Source organism: Suncus etruscus, chromosome 11 (assembly GCF_024139225.1).
Source record: "Suncus etruscus isolate mSunEtr1 chromosome 11, mSunEtr1.pri.cur, whole genome shotgun sequence".
Lineage (NCBI taxonomy): Eukaryota > Metazoa > Chordata > Mammalia > Eulipotyphla > Soricidae > Suncus > Suncus etruscus.
The window spans coordinates 26287923-26302456 of NC_064858.1; the positions used below are offsets into that span (position 1 = coordinate 26287923).

Genomic DNA, 14534 nt, shown 5'->3' on the forward strand with positions numbered 1-14534 from the left:
TCTCCATGTACTGTGAAATATTTAAGATTAGGGTAATTTTTTTTAAAGGGCTAAAGAATATAACAGTATGTTACAACATGAATTGGCTAGTAATTGAGTGTTCTACAGTGAGAGAAGCCTTTGTATAGACATCTCAGAGATCAGAGATCAAAGTTTACCATTTTGGAGGAAACAGGAGGATAAGAGAGACACATAGATACTCAGAAAATTGACCACTTTACTGAATGTGCCCACAAAATTCTTTAAAGCAGCTGCTAATAATACTGGCAAGTATGTACACAGTTTGTCATTTAGCTAAGCTGGTGGTGTATTTTAATTTTTTAATGTTAAAATTTTTGAATCCTTATTCGTTAAAGAATTTCACTTCTCTTCTGACTAAAGAAAAGGTTCAAAAGCCCAGAATAGTATGATAATGCATCCATTTTTCACTTGTAGATAAGCCTTTCCTTACCTTTTCTGTAATTGAAAATTAATGAGTATTATGTGAAGAAAAGATGATTCCTTTATGTGCATCCTAAATCACTGTACTGAGTAAGCCTAGGCCTACATTATCCAATCGTATTCAATGTTTTTCTTCCACCTTTTTTTACATCTGATTTTGTTTCTTGGGCTAATAATAGTTTTTGTCTCAAATTTATGATCATTTTGATGTTTTCTAGCTAGTTTTCTTGATTTTCTGATCTGAAATGTTAAAGAGTGCTGAACTATTTAAATACTCTCTTGAAAACCATTATCATGGAAAGGTCATCAAAATACTTCGATGAAAACTGTTAGAAAGTTAGATCAATATCACCTTTATATGGTATTTATTACATTAGCAGAAAACAAAGACTAGAACATTTTTTGCAACTTCCAAATTATTTTCTTCATCATTAATAACTACACTTGCATTTTTTTTCTGAAATGATTTCAAGAAACTTTCAAACACACACATATGAGAAAGAGAAACAGGTATATATGGAGAATCTGAGTGAATGGAATTGGACAAAGGGTTGAAAATCATGAGTATTTTTCTCAGGCTATAATGTTTATTATTAAAAGGTAGCCTATTACCTGGGATATATATGTGAAGACTTAATTTCTTGAGAATAGGGAGAGAGCCTATAATGGGCTGGAGTACAACCTGTCCTGAGATGGCCGAGTCCAGTCCCTAGCACCACATGCCTCCTAAGCACCCAAACACCAGGTGTTGTTGCTAAGCATGACTTGGGAGGAAAGTCAAATTGACTCTGTCAGTGGGTCTGATTTCTTGCCAGAAAATGCGATTATTGGGGCCAGAGATATAATAAACTGGGTAGGGCATTTGCCTTGCACACAGCCAACCCAGTTTTGATTCCCTACATCCCATATGGTCCCTCAAGCCTACCAGGAGTAATTACTGAGCACAGAGCCAGGAGGAACCCCTGAGCAGTGCTGGGTGTGACCTCCTCTTCCCCTTTTCCGTCCCCCGAAAGCAATTTTCTAGAGAAGAAAATACAAAGGACAGGAGTGAGGGGAAGCAGAGATGCTTAGAAAGAAGTAGGAGAGAGGAAGGAGGGATGGATGAAGATAAAAGGGCCAGATGCTGGTAGTGTACATAGTTAGCTCTATTTAATTATTTAAAGAAAAGAGCTCATTTTAATGCTTAATATATATATAAGCTGCCATTATAGTTAACTTTCTCTTTTGTGGGATATCCAATTTGAATTTATTTTCACCTGTATGCCTTAATAATTTATAACTAATACAACAATTTTATTCATACATCATTATTGAGGGCAATTTATAAACACAGTTTATAGTAAAATGTTTATAAAACATCTCTCTAGGAGTGGAGGTTTGGGATGCATGTGAGGTTTGGAACTATGGTGGAGGGAGGTCAACTACTGGTGGTGGGAATGGCCCTAATTCACTGTCACTAAACACCCAGAATACCAAAAAACAAACAAACAAACAACAAAAAAACCCAGTCTCATTCAGCCAGTTCAGCCATTTAGTTAGGCTTTGTACTTATAGATGATAGCCTATAAGTATATTATAGATTTAGGAAATGCCTAAAAGAATATTTGATTATAAGTACTTAAAACTGAGGATACTAAAATTGAAGAATAAAGCTAATAGAATTTGAAGCACTTGAGGTTCTATGTACTTCAGTTTGCCATAGAATCTGCACAGTTTGAAGGGTTTTTGTTTTGAGGCCACATCTGCCTGTGTTCAGGGATCACTCCCAAAGGTGCTTTGAGGACTATATAAAATACCAGAGATCAAACCAAGATTGGGCATACAAGTACTGTCTCTCTGGCCTAGTTTTGGGCATTTTCTTAAGATACCTAGATTATTTATTTACAGTAAATTTGACCTATGAGTTCTGATCATCCTAAGTACATATATTATCAGAAGAATTAGTGAGCAATGTACAACACGATTACAGTTAACCTAAGTCTAAGTGTTGGTTATATTTTTTGAGAAGGCTCAAAGTTTAGAAAAATTAGAATACATATAACTGAGGAAGAAAGAATCCTTACCGCGGATTCTTCTTTTCATCATTGCCACTGAGCTAACTTAACCTACCTATGTCCACTTCTCTACAGCACAAGGGTTAGGGTGTACAAGAAAATAGTAGAACAGTGTTTCTCTCTATGCCTAGTTAGCAGTTGATTTGTTTCCCATCAGGATCTTTTGTATTAATTGGGAAAAGAAATGGTAAGAGATGTGACTTGATGTTGACACTTTGCAACTTGATCTAAATGTTCCTTTTGTTGTTTTTCCCTTGGGCTCCACCTGGCAAGGCTCAGGAGTTAACTCCTGGCTCTATGCTCAGGAATTACTCCTGATGGTGCCCAGGGGACTTTATAGGTATTGTGGATTGAACCTGGGTCTGCTGCATATGGGGCAAAAATCCTACCTGTTGTACTATCACTCTGGCCTTAGAGATAATAAGTGTTCTGCCTCCAGTTCTAGCTCAGAAATCTACACAATCCTCAGCTTGGCTGTGACTTCACAACAAAGTCCCAAAGACTTCTAATAAAATTTCCATTCTTGAATATGAAATAGGTTTCCATTCTCCCCTTATATTGCCCTTAGTATGGCATATTTTGTTCATTTATTTTTTTACAAAACAAATTTAGTGGTAGAGAGACCAGTTATTTTAGTGCAATGGCTTCTCTTCTGAAAAGCCTTACTGGTTAAGAATGTCATTTAAGGACGGCTTGCCTCGGCTGAGGCGTGTCTCGCTGGGGCTGTGAGTTTTCTGTTGGAGTTGTGGATTGTGCTGGTTTCTTTGCTTGGCAGACACTTGGGGGCCTCCCCAGGCATCCCCTGACGGCTTGCCTCGGCTGAGGTGAGTGTTTGGGGGCCGGAGCGCGGCCGCTCCGCTGCGCTTCGCGGCCGCGCACTCCACCTCGCCAATGAGTACCACCACAACACGTAGAAAAACCCACAGCGTAAGCGAGACAATGGGGAGACTACGCAGACCAACTTCAACCATAGAGAATGAAGATGGAAACTCTGATGACCCAACAACGACCAACTACCTAAGCAGTCTTTCAGAAATGGAGTTTAGAGACGAAATATGGAGGTTGCTATCAGATATCAAAGAAAGTATAAATCAGAGCACTAATAAAAATCAAGAGAATATGAAGACAGAAATCAGAAAACTCCAAACTGAAATATCAGATCAGATAACAGGTCTGAAAAACTCAATAGACGAATTGAAGAACATAATGGATGAGTTTTCCAACAGGTTAACAGCAGCTGAGGATAGAATTAGTGCTTTAGAAGATGAGATGCATAACAACTTTACACAGCAGAAGAGATTAGAAAAAAACCTCAAATCAAATGATCAGACAATGGAAAATTTACTCAAAGAATATGAGAAGATGAAAATAGAAGTCTTTGATAAGCTCAACAGAAACAACTTCAGAATCATTGGAGTTCCAGAGACCCAAGAAGAAAATCTTCAGGAAGAATCAATGGTTAAGAACATCATCACAGAGAAACTACCAGAGCTAAAGAAAACATGTGACCAAATCCTGCATGCCCGAAGAGTACCAGCTAAAAAAGACCCCAGTAGAAACACCCCAAGACACATCCTAGTCACCATGATGAAACCCACCGATAGAGATAGAATACTGCAAGCAGCAAGATCGAAAAGGGAAATTACATTCCACGGAGCATCCTTGAAATTTACAGCAGACCTGTCACCAGAAACACTCAAGGCCAGAAGGCAGTGGTGGGACATAGTGGCAAAACTCAATGAAATAAATGCTTCGCCAAGAATATTGCACCCAGCAAAACTAAGTTTCAGGTTTGACGGATGTATACACGGCTTCACAGATAAACAACAGCTCAAAATCTTTGCAGACTCAAAACCAGCCTTAAAAGAAAAACTGAAAGATCTACTCTAAAAACAAGACAGAACAAAAAACACACCAAACTTCTACACAAAGATGGCAATAAATCCCATGACAATTATTTCTCTCAATGTCAATGGACTAAATGCACCAGTTAAGAGGCACAGAGTGGCGAAATGGATCAAAAAACTGAAGCCAACCTTCTGCTGTCTACAAGAAACACACCTGAATAGTCAGAATAAACATAGACTCAAAATCAAAGGCTGGAGGAAAATCATTCAAGCAAACAACACCCTTAAAAAAGCGGGGGTGGCCATACTAATATCAGATGACACAAACTTTATACTCAGAAAAATTGTAAGGGACAAAGATGGATATTATGTACTAATCAAGGGATTTGTACAGCAAGAAGAAATCACTCTCCTAAACATATACGCACCGAATGAGGGTCCAGCAAAGTATTTAATACAATTGTTGACAAATCTGAAGAAGGATATCAATAATAACACAATAATTGTGGGAGACCTCAACACAGGCTTGTCAACACTTGATAGGTCAACCAAATGGAAACCCAACAAAAATATACTAGACCTGCAAAAAGAAATGGATGAAAGAGGCCTAGTAGATATATATAGGGCACTCTATCCTCAGAAACCTGGATACACATTCTTTTCCAATGTACATGGATCATTCTCCAGGATAGATCATGTGCTGGCACATAAAACATACCTCCATAAAATAAAAAAGATAGACATTTTGCAGGCTGCCTTTGCTGACCACAAGGCTCTGAAGTTAGATGTGAACTGCAAAGGGACACAGAAGAAAAAATTTAACACCTGGAAGTTAAACAGCCTCATACTCAATAACCAGTGGGTCCGAGATGAAATCAAGGAGGAAATCAAAAGGTTCCTGGAAACAAATGACAATAAAGACACAAACTATCAGAACTTATGGGACACAGCAAAAGCAGTACTGAGAGGAAAATTTATAGCTTTGCAAGCACACATCAGGAAGGAAGAAGGAGCTTACCTGAGTAGCTTAATGACACAGCTAATAGAACTAGAAAGTGCTCAACAAAAGGACCCAAAAATAGGGAGACAGAAGGAAATAACAAAGCTGAGAGCAGAAATCAACGAAGTGGAAACCCAAAAAACAATCCGAAAGATCAACGAAAGCAGAAGTTGGTTCTTTGAAAAAATAAACAAGATTGATAGACCATTGGCAAAACTCACAAAGCAAAAGAAAGAGAGAAACTTGATAACGCGTATTAGAAATGAGAAGGGGGAGATCACTACAGATACTGCAGAGATTCAAAGGGTATTCAGAGAATACTTTGAGAAACTCTATGCCACTAAATATGAGAACCTGGAAGAAATGGATAAATTTCTGAACTCATATAACCTTCCACGGTTGAATAAAGAAGAGGTAGCATATCTAAACACCCCCATCACTATTGAGGAAATTAAAACTGTAATCAAAAATTTACCCAAAAACAAAAGCCCAGGCCCTGATGGATTCACGAATGAATTCTTTCAAACCTTTCAAGAGGAACTACTACCAATTCTGGCCAGGCTCTTTTATGAAATCGAAAAAACAGGAATACTTCCAAATAGCTTTTATGAAGCCAACATCACCTTAATACCAAAACCTGATAGAGATGCTGCCAAAAAAGAAAATTACAGACCAATATCCCTGATGAACACAGATGCAAAGATCCTCAACAAAATCCTGGCGAACAGGATCCAGTGCCTCATCAAGAAGATCATTCACTTTGATCAAGTAGGTTTCATCCCAGGAATGCAAGGATGGTTTAACATCCGTAAATCTATTAATATAATACACAACATAAACAACAACAAAAATAAAAATCACATGGTCATATCAATAGATGCAGAAAAAGCATTTGATAAGGTTCAACACCCATTCTTGATTAAAACTCTCAGCAAGATAGGAATAAAAGGAACCTTTCTCAATATAGTCAAAGCCATCTACCAGAAGCCAGTGGCAAATATTATCCTCAATGGAGAAAAACTAAAATCCTTTCCTCTAAATTCTGGTACAAGACAAGGCTGTCCTCTCTCACCACTCCTATTCAACATAGCACTGGAAGTACTTGCTATAGCGATTAGGCAAGAAAAAGATATCAAGGGAATTCAGATAGGAAAGGAAGAAGTCAAGCTCTCACTGTTTGCAGATGACATGATACTCTACTTAGAAAACCCTAAAGACTCTACCAAAAAGCTTCTAGAAATAATAGATTTGTATAGCAAAGTGGCAGGATACAAAATTAACACACAAAAATCAATGGCCTTTTTATACACGAATAATGATAGGGAAGAAATGGACATTAAGAGAACAATCCCATTCACATTAGTTCCACACAAACTCAAATATCTTGGAGTCAACCTGACTAAAGATGTGAAGGATCTATACAAAGAAAACTACAAAACACTGCTCCAAGAAATAAGAGAGGACACGCGGAAATGGAAACACATACCATGCTCATGGATTGGCAGGATCAACATCATTAAAATGGCAATACTTCCAAAAGCATTGTACAGATTTAACGCGATTCCTCTAAAGATACCCATGACATTTTTCAAAGAAGTGGATCAAATACTTCTGAAATTCATCTGGAACAACAAACAACCTCGAATAGCTAAAGCACTCCTTGGGAAAAGGAATATGGGAGGCATTACTTTCCCCAATTTTAAGTTGTATTACAAAGCAACAGTTATAAAAACAGCATGGTATTGGAATAAAAACAGACCCTCAGATCAGTGGAATAGGCTTGAGTACTCAGAGAAGGTTCCTCAGACATATAACCACCTTGTTTTTGATAAAGGAGCAAAAAATCCTAAATGGAGCAGGGAAAGCCTATTCAACAAGTGGTGTTGGCACAACTGGTTAACCACTTGCAAAAAAGCGAACTCAGACCCCCAGCTAACACCATATACAAAGGTAAAATCCAAATGGATTAAAGACCTTGATATCAGAACTGAAACTATAAGGTATATAGAACAACATGTAGGTGAAACACTCCAGGACATTGAGACTAAAGGCATCTTTAAGGAGGAGACAGCACTTTCCAAGCAAGTGGAAGCAGAGATAAACAGATGGGACTATATTAAGCTGAAAAGCTTCTGCATCTCAAAGGAAATAGCGCCCAGAATACAAAGGCCACCCACTGAGTGGGAGAAATTATTCACCCAATACACATCAGATAAAGGGCTAATATCCAAAATTTACAAGGTACTGACAGAACTATACAAGAAAAAAACAACTAACCCCATCAAAAAATGGGGAGAAGAAATGAACAGACACTTTGAAAAAGAAGAAAGGCAAATGGCCAAAAGGCACATGAAAAGATGTTCAACATCACTAATCGTCAGGGAGATGCAAATCAAAACTACTATGAGGTACCACCTCACGCCACTGAGATTGGCACACATCACAAGAAAGGAAAACAAGCAGTGCTGGCGGGGATGTGGAGAGAAAGGAACTCTTTTTCACTGCTGGTGGGAATGCCGTCTAGTACAACCTTTATGGAAAGCGATATGGAGATTCCTTCACAAACTGGAAATTGAGCTTCCATACGATCCAGCTATACCACTCCTAGGAATATACCCAAGAAACACAAAAATACAATACAAAAAACCCTTCCTTACTCCTATATTCATTGCAGCGCTATTTACAATAGCCAGACTCTGGAAACAACCAAGATGCCCTTCAACAGATGAGTGGCTGAAGAAACTGTGGTACATATACACAATGGAATACTATGCAGCCATCAGGAGAGATGAAGTCATGAAATTTTCCAATACATGGATGTACATGGAATCTATTATGCTGAGTGAAGTAAGTCAGAGGGAGAGAGAAAGACGCAGAATGGTTTCACTCATCTATGGGCTTTAAGAAAAATGAAGGACATTTTTAACAATATCTCAGAGACAAGAGAGATGAGGGCTGGTAGGTGCAGCTCAGGACATGCAGCTCATCACATAGAGTGATGAGTGCAGTTGCAGAGATGACTACACTGAAAACTATCATAAAATGTGAATGAATGAGGGAAGTAGAAAGCCTGTCTCGAGTACAGGTGTAGGGGGGTGGGGAGGAGGGAGATCTGGGAAATTGGTGGTGGGAATGTTACACCGGTGAAGGGGGGGTGCTCTTTACATGACTGTAATCATACAACTATAATCATGTTTGTAATCACGGTGTTTAAATAAAGATAAAAAATAAAAAAAAAAAAAAAAAAAAAAAATAGAGGGAGGGTATGTAATCCAGCAATACCACTCCTAGGGATATACCCTAAGACCAAAAAAATCAATACAATAATGCCTTCTGCACTCCTATATTCATAGCAGTGCTATTTACAAGAGCTAAAATCTGGAAACAACCCAGGTGCCCTACAACAGATGAGTGGCTAAAGAAACTGTGGTATATCTACACAATGGAATACTACACAGCTGCTAGAAAAAATGAAGACATAAAATTTTCCTATACATGGATGGATATGGAGACTATTATGCTGAGTGAAATAAATCAGAGGGATATAGATAAACACAAAAAAAAAAAAAAAAAAAAAAAAAAAAAAAAAATAAGTGGGAAATGGGGGACACTGTTGGTGGTAAAGTTGCACTGGTGAAGGGGTTGTGCATTTTATGGGTGAAACCTGACTACGAACATATTTGTATCCATGGTGCTTAATAAATAAATTATTATTAAAACAGAAATAAAGATTTTTAAAAAGGAAAAGAAAAGTCGAAAAAAAAAAAAAAAAAAAAAAAAAAAAAAAAAAAAAAAAAAAGAATGTCATTTAAAGTTGCAGAGCAGTTGGAGCGTGGAGGCCGGTAGCTAGTGGCGCCCATAAGGGTACGTACTCCTTGCTGTTCTCTGGGCATATGGGGCATTTTCTCTGAGAAAAAGTATGTATGTGTGTTATAGGGGATGGAACCCAGGGGCTTCTTCAAGAAAAGCGCTTTACCATTCAGCCACATCCATAGCCAATGTCTTCCCATCTGCATTTGTTTTAAACAAAACTTTGCTTTTTAGATATTAATTCAAATATATCTATAGCTGAAGGCAAAGGATAAATATTTTCTCTTACCCTGAACACCATTAAAACAATTTTTTATTAAATATATTTTTTTATTTAAGTAACATGATCATATTTGGGTTACGGTCATAACCAGAACACCCCCCTTCACCAGTGCAGCATTACCCCCTCCCCCCTTCTCATCCCCTACCTGCATTTGAGACAGGCACTCTACTACAGTAATTTGTTTTTAAGTTCAGTAAGTTGTATTTTTTTTTCCTTAAAGGATAAGGGTAAAAAAAATATAGTAAAGGTGTGATAGTGGCAATCGCCAATGTTTGCATAGGTCCAGAAAAATGGAGAAAATGGAAAAAAAGTCCTTGACCTGATTACAAAAAGGCCTCACCCCAGAAGTTTATTGGCATAAGACAGACTCTGGGTTCCAGGCATACCGGTCTATCCAACTCCAGTCATTCTCAAGGTCCCGGTGAAACTTTTGCACACTTTAGCTATAGTTGGTATCAGACTTTTATATTTAAAGACTCTGGAATTTTTAAAAAAATTTTAAGTAATGAAATAATTTTGCTAAAGGTATTCTGTTTCTTTTTTTTTTTTTTTTTTCCGAGAAGCACAAAATTTTCAGATCTTTGTGTGCTTCTGTTTTGACACTTGATATATGCTTAAGCAGTCTGTGGGTGGTTGCTTCTGGGGAATTCCATATTGCCCAGAAAATATGAAGGTAGTGATGGTAATTCCATTTAAGTCATGTCTTTTAAAAATGTTTTATTTTATTTTTATTTTTTGATTTGGGGGTCATACCCAGTGATGTGCAGAACTTACTCCTGTGTCTGCACTTAGGTATCATTTCTGGAGGGCCTTGGGGGAACCATATGAAATTGAACCTGGATTGGCCATATTTACTCTACATTCACTAACACTCATTTTCTCTTTTTTTATCCTTAACCCTTTATCTCCTCTGACTTCAATGAAAATTTCACTATTTCTCTATGCTCCATTGTAGAATAAAAGCCCTTGAATTGGGCTAGAAGGTGGTGGATGGTGATGGAGGGAGGGATGAGGTCTTTATCCTCCAGCCCAGGCCTTGAGTCTCCAACCCCCTTCAGCCGTCGGGTCTGAGGTTTTAGGTTAGCGGTGAAGAAATCCACAGACAGGTTTCAGAAGATATCATCTTTATTCAGCTCTGGCCAACATGTGTGTGGCCTATCATACCTTTTACACTAGATCCCTATTCAGCCCTGCATTTTACCTTATCTCTCAACCATCTCTCCTCCTGCTGCTTTCTCAATCCATCCTCCAAATCCTCTCCTCCACCAATTCCCCTCAGGCCAAACCTTTTGTTACCTTCCAAAGACCCCTCCCAGAAATGGGCAGGTCTTATCAGCAGGTAAGGTTACCGGAAGAATGGGGGATGAGCTAACACTCCATAAGCTTTCACCTGTCCATTGACACAGCAGATCTTGATCCAGAACCCTCCTGGCCTTGATGTCAGGTCTGAGGATTATGGTCAGGACCTGTGAGCAGCCTGTACCTTCACTGGCAATTTTGAGTTCCAACCTAGTAGCCCTCTTATTAGATAGCTCTGTATTATAATAGAATTTCAACCATTAAGCAGGTTCAGCTATAGTATGGCAGATACTTATATTGCACCCAGTTTACAAAATCATTGTGTATAAACTGGGTTGTTGTTTTTTAAATATAAATTTTATATAATATTATAAAGAAAATTGTAACATACAGACAATATGTATATAGGCAGCTTATGTAAATTTTTGAAAACCGTGGTGACTAGTTACTGGTAGTGATTTTATGTTTTATGAATTATTTTTAAGTTGGCAATACTGTTGCTATACATATAAAGATCATGCCTATGCAGCTGTTGGAAAGAGGAAGTCATGAACTTTGCTTATACATAAATAGACATGGAGTATAGCATACTGAGTGACATGAACCAAAGAGAGAGTAACTAACATAGAATGATTGCATTCATGTGTGAAAATAATACCCAAGACAATAGAAAAGAAGGCCAGTAGAACTGGTCTATGGTAGAAAGCTAGCCACAAAGGAGGAGGGATTTCAATTGGGGCTGAGAAGGGACCACTGTGGTACTGATAGTTGGAAATGATCACTCTGGACAAGAACTGGGAGTTGAAAGGAGGTAAAGTGAAATATATGCATGATAACAGTATTGCAAACCACAATGAGTAAAAGGGAAAAAAGAGAGAGAGAAAAAAGAGAAGTGTCTTCCGTAGAAGCAGGTTAAAGGGCAAGATGGGAGGAAAACTGGGGAGTTGGTGGTGGGGATTATACACCTGATGAAAGGGTGGGTGTTGGGACATTGTATGTATGACTAACTTTGTATCTCACAGTGATTCAATTAACAAAGAAAAGTGAAAAGTAAAAGATAATCTGGGAGTGAATGTTTGCAAAACAAGCAAAAGAGAAGCATCTCATGGGGATAGGGATGTGGCTCAGTGGTAGAGTACATGCCTCATATGTGTGAGACCTTTATTGTGGAATCATAGTAAAAAGGAAAGCATTTTATAGTATTAAGTTTATACAGCATCTTAAACATCAAGAATAAACATGTGAATACATTAGGGGAAATGCTGGTCTGTTTCCTTGAGGTTACTGCCAGGGAAGTGACAGATTCTAGTTTGGGATTCCAGAGCAAAGTTGCTCTGTATTCCTTGTAGTGTTGATAGCATAGAGAAGCTGTTGATTTGAAGTCCTTGAAGGATAACCAGGCCCTTGGTGTGGCTGTGGGTGAATGCTAATCAGTTGTGTTTTGTGAATGTGAGACATTAGTCATTGTCTTGTCTGTGCTTTCTGATCTCACTGATCCTTTCCTTCATAATAGATATTTTCCTCCCATGTATCATGTTAGATTTTCTTCCCACCACATTTTCTTGGCTGTCTTTTTTTTCATCTCTTGCTTTCATCCCATTAGTCCATAGTTGTGTATTTTCTCACTTCTGGAAGTATTTCTGAAACTTTTGGTGTGTTCTTATAGTATCAGGTAGTTCTCTTCAACATATTTATTAATGGAGCTAGGCTTCATACAGACATCAGTGGAATCGGCATTCAAAACCCAAATGCTCTTATTTGTTTTGCTTTCCAAATAAAGCCATAAAAGTGCCCTCTTCTTCATCTGACTTAAAGAGAGTATTATCAAACAGCAAAAAAGAGATACTGGCTTGTACTTAGCATTCAAGCTAATGATGTTCATATTGTCTTATTAGAACACCTGGAGAGTGCAAGTTCTAACTCAGGTATACCAGCTACACAGAGAGGTGAGTTTGTCTGATTAAGCCAACAGTCACCCAAGATGAGAAAGTCTGGTGGTACATGGCATTCACAGACATTGAAGAAATGCTCTGGACAATGGTATAGAGAGACGTCTGGCTTTATTGTAGTTAGATTGCTTTTAGAAAAGACTTACTGTTTAAATCTTTCAGCATTTTAATAGTTTCCCGGCTTCTAAAATAAAACTTTAGCTTTCTGATAACATTTTTGTGGCTTTGTTGTTGTGACTGTTATTCTTATTACATGGAGATCTTGGGCTTCAGCCTGCCCCTCTCCCTCAGATTTTCAGAAGCTTTGTCACAAAAATCAGGCACGAAAACAGAACATTGGTGAAATAACTCTTTGGCTTTCATATTACTAATGATAGAAAGAGAGATTTTAATAAGAGATATGTCAACAATTTTTTTCCTGTGTTCTCTACTGTTTGATTCTCATTTTAATTCTGAGTTTAGGGTAAATACAGGGAAGGGAATTATTCAGAGAGTTTGGGTTGTGAATTACGTTTTAAAATACAAATAGTGAAACATTGCCAAGGGAAAAGAATGGGGCTCAAGGTCGAGAAATAGCATGCGGTCCTTTCATGACCTTCTTCCTCTCTCTCGAAGACCGCATCACAGGTGACCTCAGTAAGCATGCTCAGCAGGGCTAATGGAGAACTTGGTTGTGGGCAAATCTGAGTCTAAGAGCTCAACTCTTGGCTGTCTCTCTTATCTGACTTGAAAAGACCATTCTTTTTTTTTAAGTTACAGTTAAATTACATCATCAGAAGGAGTGTTGTGACGAGTAAGACACGTCATCCATATTTTTTCTTTGTTTTTTCTTTTGTTTTCTGTCTGTGTTTTCAGCACCGTCCGTTGATTACAGTTCCTTTGCAGACAGATGCAGCAGCTGGATAGAGCTCATTAAACTGAAAGCTCAGACCATAAGGCGCGGATCAATTAAGACAAGTAGGCGGATGTTTCTACCACATTCTGATCTGAGAAGCGTGTCTCTGATTTCCCAGTGGTGAAGGCCAGCCCTTGCTGCGCAGTAATGACCTTGCCAATCAGTCATGTCTGATCAGAGTGTGAAAGCTGCAGGCTCAGCCGAGCCCTGGGCCTCAGCCCCCGCAGTCCCACAGACCCGTTCCCTGAATATTCAGGGAGATTTGTGTCTTTAAAATGTCACTTTTAGTGAAGGTATTTCTGAAAAATATGTAAGTAGATACTTTTAACTTCTATTCAGTGGAAGGATAGGATGAGCTTTCCAGTGGAAGGGACACTCTTCCAGGACCCAAGCTAGGATGCAGTGTCTGGTATCCATCAGCAAAGTGAAAGGACAGTGTTCAGAGGGCTGGGACCAAGCTTTCTACAGATAAACTAGTTAACTCATATCTCACTGCTCAAATGACGAAGGGGCGCTGAGACCTGTGCCTATTGCCTGGTCTTTGGGTGGACATGGAGGCAAATGTATTTGAGTGAAAGAGTTTATCATTATCAGGAGAGAATCTATTTTTAGGAAAGAGGATAAGCAGTGGAACCAACCAGCTCTGGGTTCGACTTGTAGAAGTGCTAGTTAGGTGATCTTGTGCGAGTCGCTAAACTCGAAGCCTTCATGTCCTCATGTGCCCAATAGGGATAGTCATAGTGCCTGTGTGACCAGTTATCATGGATTATTACCTACTTGTATCTGACTTAGAGTCATAATAAGTGGCAGCTATTATTGCCCAGTCTAAATAACTTGTAGACAGCCAAGATAATTTAAGTTTAAAAAAATGAGTGGGACCAGAGTGATAGTACATGGTAGGGTGTTAGCCTTGCACAAGGCTGACCCTTTATTTATTTATTTATTTATTTATCCCC

At 38.5% G+C, this 14534-nt stretch overlaps 1 protein-coding gene across 10 annotated transcripts in view; it reads left to right on the forward strand.

Moving 5' to 3' along the window:
- Positions 1 to 14534, forward strand: part of C2CD5 (C2 calcium dependent domain containing 5) — a 110555-nt gene that overhangs the window by 89593 nt on the left and 6428 nt on the right. For 5 of the 10 annotated variants that reach the window (XM_049783778.1, XM_049783780.1, XM_049783779.1 and 2 more), the window contains 2 exons: positions 12630 to 12680; positions 13539 to 13640. The exons of 4 other annotated variants lie outside the window; for them this stretch is intronic. In XM_049783778.1, the coding sequence (XP_049639735.1) occupies positions 12630 to 12680; positions 13539 to 13640 (153 nt within the window). The remainder of the gene's footprint in view (positions 1 to 12629; positions 12681 to 13538; positions 13641 to 14534) is intronic. One more of the 10 variants, XM_049783782.1, reaches the window with a different exon arrangement.